General features: G+C 34.2%; 1 protein-coding gene across 1 annotated transcript in view; it reads right to left on the reverse strand.

The window, feature by feature from the left end:
* The window catches only part of LOC107672930 (zinc finger CCCH domain-containing protein 7B-like), a 29,201-nt gene that overhangs the window by 19,711 nt on the left and 3,349 nt on the right, over nucleotides 1-6,141 (reverse strand). Inside the window, exons 5-9 of the mRNA XM_016466310.1 lie at nucleotides 4,969-5,127; nucleotides 3,880-3,960; nucleotides 3,703-3,759; nucleotides 3,538-3,577; nucleotides 2,420-2,610 (exon numbers count right to left, since the gene is read on the reverse strand). Of these exons, the coding sequence (XP_016321796.1) occupies nucleotides 2,420-2,610; nucleotides 3,538-3,577; nucleotides 3,703-3,759; nucleotides 3,880-3,960; nucleotides 4,969-5,127 (528 nt within the window). The remainder of the gene's footprint in view (nucleotides 1-2,419; nucleotides 2,611-3,537; nucleotides 3,578-3,702; nucleotides 3,760-3,879; nucleotides 3,961-4,968; nucleotides 5,128-6,141) is intronic.

The raw sequence follows: 6,141 nt of genomic DNA on the forward strand, positions 1-6,141 counted from the left end.
CTATCTTATCAGAGTGGTAGTGTCAGATGTTGTGTTAGGAGTGGATGACAGTTTTTTGAGTTGTTTTTTCTTCTAAAGAAAAGGCCACAGCTGTTGGTTTGTTGCACAGACGGAATATATGTGCTTTGATTAGGGGCCAGTGTGACAGTTGATCAAATAATACTTGAATAATGGGATACTTAAAGCAGTTCTGAAGACTGTGCTGATCTTTGTTTTCCAATAAATGGGAAATTGAACCTTCAGACATCAAAAAAAAGGATGCAGAAACATCATGGATAGGGTTGGGTACCGTTCACATTTTAACCGGTACGGTACCAGTATCGGTACCTGAATTTTGGTGCCGGTACCCAACGGTACCTTTTTTCGGTACCTTATTCTCTCTGTAATTACAAAAAATTTATTTCAGTGAAAAAATAAGTCCAAAAGTCTCAATTTCAACATTTTGAACAATAGGGCCCTACAAACTTTTTCTTTCTTTCTTTTTTTTTCCCCCCCAGAAATTCTTGTTTTAATTTTTCTGAAAATCAAATGAAGGCATTAAACATTTATTTTAAATCAAATGAAAATTAAACCCTTTTATTTTTTGGCAAACAAACTGAGGTTTACTGCTGACATTAATACATAGAAGAAAAATTGTGTGAATATTCTTTTAAAACATTTTATAATAGGCTAATAATTGTATTATTTTTTCTACAATTAAGTGATTAATCTGGTTGTAATAATTATTTTTATTATTTAATTGTTTTTTAAAATTTGATAGAAAATTGAATATTTAAAGATGTACATTATACTGTACAAAATCTGGATGTAATATTTATTTTTATCATTTAATTGTTTTCTTTAAATTTGATAGAAAATGGAATATGTACATTATACTGTACTAAAGTAATACAAGAGTAATATATTTCTGTTACATGTTAAACCGTACTTTTATTTTGACAGGTTGCCATGAAGTTTCTGTGTATATACAGTATGATGATGCTAGTTTTCTCAAACAGTAAAATTTTCGTGAAGTGACTCTCACAGCAGCTCTGGAGATTAAGTTTTTGTGTTCATGCCGTCATATAGTAAGACGCAGTGCCTGAAAATCACCGCGAGTGCCACGCGTGCTTCAGTATTTGTGTAGTAAACAAAACCACGTTTCCGCCATTCATACATACAGAAGCAAGTGGAACATGCAGGATTCATATTTAAACCGTCTTTTTGCATTGTAATATTCACAGACACTAGTTCATATCACGATTCGAATTAAGTGGCAGACCTACTTTTGATTTATTCGTCCAAAATTTATGAATTCCATGGCATTCCGTGCTATAGAGTAATTACGTTTTTATGAATGGACTCCACAATCCCATCCGCGTTTTCGCAGAAACCATTATGGCCCTAGAAATGTAACCACACTTTAGAACATTTCGGCTTGCCCTGTGTGTTGTTTGAACGAGTTGCAGGGGTGACAACACGTCACCGGCCACAAGAGGGTGCATCGCGCAAAATATTATGCAAGTTTCTTCTAAGCTTAATAAAATAACACAACTATCTTTGAAAAAAAAGTGCATAATGTTTAAAATAATGTTTATAAACCATATATAATTAATAAAGTTGCTTAAACAATTAGAGAAAAAAACCCAGCACCATGCATGTATAGTTTAATACAAAGGACCGAAAGGGATGGGGAAAAACCGCCATAAAGTCTTGAGACATGTTTTTTAAAAGTTGAACTTACATTAATTTTACATGGCTTTCTAAACATGCCGCTCTCTTGTGCGAGACGCGCGTGCAACGCTGATAGATGTACCTCTAGAAAATGTGATAAATATGCATTCTGTGTGAACGGCTTGGTTTCAGTTTTGACATAAACAACATCTTCTCCACACTGATGCTCTCGTTTTCTGCAATATATTGAATGAACAACGTAGCAGCACCGCATCTAGTGGGTTCAACTGGATAGGCTAACAAAAGCATTAAAATGCAATGACACTTAGCCTACATCGTCGTCACATTTCGTGCGCCACTGATAGGTTGCCTGACGCAGACCTAAAATTCGAATGCAAAAACATTAATGTGGATTTTTTTTTTTAATTCGACGAATATTTCGAAATTAAAAAATTTTTTTGACAGCCCTAATGAGCACTGCACGTTTCAAAGTCAAAACCTGGTGCGGGTGTTTTTACATCACTATATTTCTGAAGGAAACCGACTGTCTTCAGTAAATTTTGGATGTCATTTTCATTTCATCTTGCATTTAATGCCTGATAAAGCAGCGTTTGTGAGCGAAGCGCTGCTTTGTGTACAGCCGTTACCAGGGAAACATCTATTTCCCTAGATAATTAATTTAGATGGAGGTGGGGGAGTGCCGCCACAAATAGAGTGTAAGGTTGTGGGAAACACTGCATCTATGTCTGGTTAGTTAGTGGCTCACCTGCGATGCGTCTTCCTCTTTAGACATGCAGTCCAGCAGACTGTCCAGCTCATCTCCAATCAGCTCATTGTCCTCCAGCGGCTGAGACACGGGCACCGAGAGCGGCACGGCTCCGGACAGACCCAGGGCCTCGTGGGAGTCGCTCACGGGGACCGGAGCGGGTAAGACAGGAGACGGCCAATCAGAGTCAGCTGTCAGACAGAGATAACACTGAACATGAACACAATCAGCTGCAAAGTTAGACTAGACTGCAGACACGTTTGTAATGAAACACCAGCATATTGTACACATTATACGGTCTTCTTTTGATAAAAACAGCATGTGAAAGGGCATGTATACATACAGTATATAAATGTATATATATATATATATATATATAAAGTTTTAATACATTTTGTTTAAAAACATCTTAAGTTTTAGTACTTTGATAAAATTATGTCTAAAGATATATAGATATAATTCATACTGGAAATAGGTATAAAGTGTCTTCTGCTCACCAAGGCTGCATTTATCTGATAAAAAAATTATTTGATAAAGTGAAATATTATAATTTAAAATAGCTGGTTTCTATGTGAATATGTTAAAATGTAACTTATTTGTGTGATCAAAGCTGGTTTTTCAGCATCATTGCTCCAGTCTTTAATATCACATGATCCTTCAGAAATGATTCTAATATGCTGATTTGCTGCTCAAGAAACATTTCTGATTATTATCGGTTGAAAACAGATGTGCTGCTTCATATTTTTGTGAAAACTGTGATACATTTTTATTTTTCAGGATTCTTTGATGAAGAGAGTTCAAAAGAACAGCATTTATTTGAGATAGAAATCTTTTGTAACATAGTTAATGTCTTTACTCTCACTTTTGATCAATGCATCCTCATTTCCTTCAAAAAATTATACTCACCCAAAACTTTTGTACATTAATGTTAATTAATGCATTTGGCAGGCAGATTTATCCAAAGGGATGATGCAATGAAAAAATTGTATCAGTTGATGCATTCTCTGGGAATCAAGCACATGACCTTGGTGTTGCTAACGTCACACTTTACTGTCTGAGCTGCAGGAAAACATGCTGCATTCCTACTATTAGTATGATATTCAGTGTCTTTGAAATACCTGCGGAGTCAGTCACTTCCTCCAGCCCAACAGAAGAAATCTGCAAACAAACACCAAAGACGTCTCAATCTACTCATCATCAGCTAGCTGAGCTGAAATCCAAAGATGAAATTCATGAGAAATTAGTTTAAAACCGTAGTTTTGGTTTTTTAAATTAAGTCCTGCCTCATCTAAAGGTGATGGCGCGACAGAGTCGTCCTCAGAACCTGCTGCTTTCCCCCTCTGAAACAGAAGAACAGATTTGTTTCATAATATGATTATCTTTCTCAAACATTTCCTTATTGCACTCAAACATAGTGTTAAAAATATTTCAACAGCATGCACAGGATTGTGGGTACTCACGTGAGAACTGATGTACGCTTTTCTGTTTTTCAGGCCCAGACTGGCTGCAATTTCCTTGGACAAATTACTGATTGTCTGATCCTGAAAAACATAGAAAATATGACAGACACAACAGACAGAAATCACAAGACCCAGACAGTCACATGACCCTGATACAACTAATCAAGAACATGTTTAATGAAACATATTTAAGATAGCAACAAAAAAAAGAGTTACAGTTAACTAGCAAATGAGTAAATTATCCTTCCTGACTTTACCAAACAAAAAGAGTTTAGAATGAAATTAAGTAAATCAATGCAATTTTATTCCTAGTTATCCTAAATAACCATTTATTTCAGTTTAATTTCTTAAGTATTTGTGATTCTCAGACATTCTAAATGTTTTTGAATGCTGGGTATTCATTTATTTACTGTGCATTAATTAGTTTACTCCAATTTAAATGTTTAGAATGGTTTTTAAATTGACACACTGCTTTAAATTAATAATCTACATATTTAGTTTCATAGGGGTTTCAGTGATACAGATTAAAGCACAAACAAATAAATATAATCTTTTTGGCCTTTTAGTGACATTAAACAGTATGAAATGGAAAATATTGAAAAAAAATGTAATAATGGAATGGAAAGATTTTTTTTTTTCACAGGAAACAATTTCATCAATTATTGCAAAGTACATTTGAAATATTCTGATCTAAAATACAGTAAATATCTAGTCAAAATAATCACAGTATTACAGTTTTTCACAATTGTTTTTGTGTGTGTATATATATATATATATATATTTTTTTCTTCTGTATTTCACATACATCTGACCAGCATAATCAATCTTACAATGTTTTTTTCCTCTTGCAAAGTCATAGAAATACTATTAGGGAAAATGGTAACACACACAAAAAAAAAATGTTTATAGTTTCCATTCACCCTTGTGGTTTGCCAACCCTGACGACTTCTGAGAACCCGTGAAAAGGGTCCATTAGACTACAGAAGAATTACAATTAATCCCATTTATTTAGCATTAATATATCAGCACATGTTAATTGAGCAGCAACATTTACTTCCACAAGGATAATAACAGATGTTTGTTGTTTACCTGCGGTGAGGCCAGCAGACATGCAGTGCTGCAGTCGTACGCCTCTCTCAGTTTCCCAGACTCCTTCAGACACACGGCCTTACGATACAACGCCTTAGCGCTGTCCTTACACACCTCCAGAGCGCGATCGCAGTCCTTCACACTGCTGTCAAACTCACCCTGACACAGACAGAGAGAAAACACACATGACTTCATCTGCAACATAAAATATGTGACCCTGGACCGCAAAACCAGTCATAAGGGTAATTTTTTAATAATCTGAATAAATAAGCTTTCCATTGATGTATGGTTTGTTAGGATAGGACAATATTTGACCGAGATACAACTATTTGAAAATCTGGAATCTGAGGGTGCAAAAAAAATCTAAATATTGAGAAAATTGCCTTTAAAGTTGTCCAAATGAAGTTCTTGGCAATACATATTACAAATCAAAAATTTAGTTTTAATATATTTAAGGTAGGAAATTTACAAAATATCTTCATGGAACATGTTCTTTACTTAATATCCTAATGATTTTTGGCATAAAAGAAAAATTGGTCATTTTGACCCATACAATGTAGTGTTGTCACGGTATCAAAATTTCAGTATTCGGTACCAATACCAGTGAAAATCCACGGTTCTCGGTACCAATTTCGGTACCAAAGCAAAACACAAAAACATGCTAATTGAACAACATTTTTATTAATAACGTTAAACAAAAATTAAATGTACAAAACCAATGCCATTCTTTATACTTATTTAAAAGTGTTTCTAGTTTTCCCACAAGTAATAAAAGTATGAAAAATGTAAACAAGTTTCACCCAAAAGTTTAGTCATAGTTCTGCTGCCACTGAAAAACATCTGTAAACTGTTGTCTGTTTTAGGGTTTGCTGGTGTGTTTCAGGATCTTCCTCAGTCTGCAGATGTAAAAGAACAATATAATATACTTAAGTAAAGCAATGGGCTGAGTCTGACCAAATGCAACATAAGATCATTGACACCAGCTAAAATATAACTTTTCAGGAAATAACAAACCTCAGCTTTTATAATAAATTTAGATAAGATTACATATATTAAGAGTATATCAAATAGATGCAAACTGTAGTATTAAAAACACTTTACAATAAGATTTTATTTGTTAGATAACATGACCTAACAATAAACAATAGTTATATGGCAATTATTCTTCTTAGG

Source organism: Sinocyclocheilus anshuiensis, unplaced genomic scaffold (assembly GCF_001515605.1).
Source record: "Sinocyclocheilus anshuiensis isolate Anshui unplaced genomic scaffold, SAMN03320099.WGS_v1.1 scaffold464, whole genome shotgun sequence".
Lineage (NCBI taxonomy): Eukaryota > Metazoa > Chordata > Actinopteri > Cypriniformes > Cyprinidae > Sinocyclocheilus > Sinocyclocheilus anshuiensis.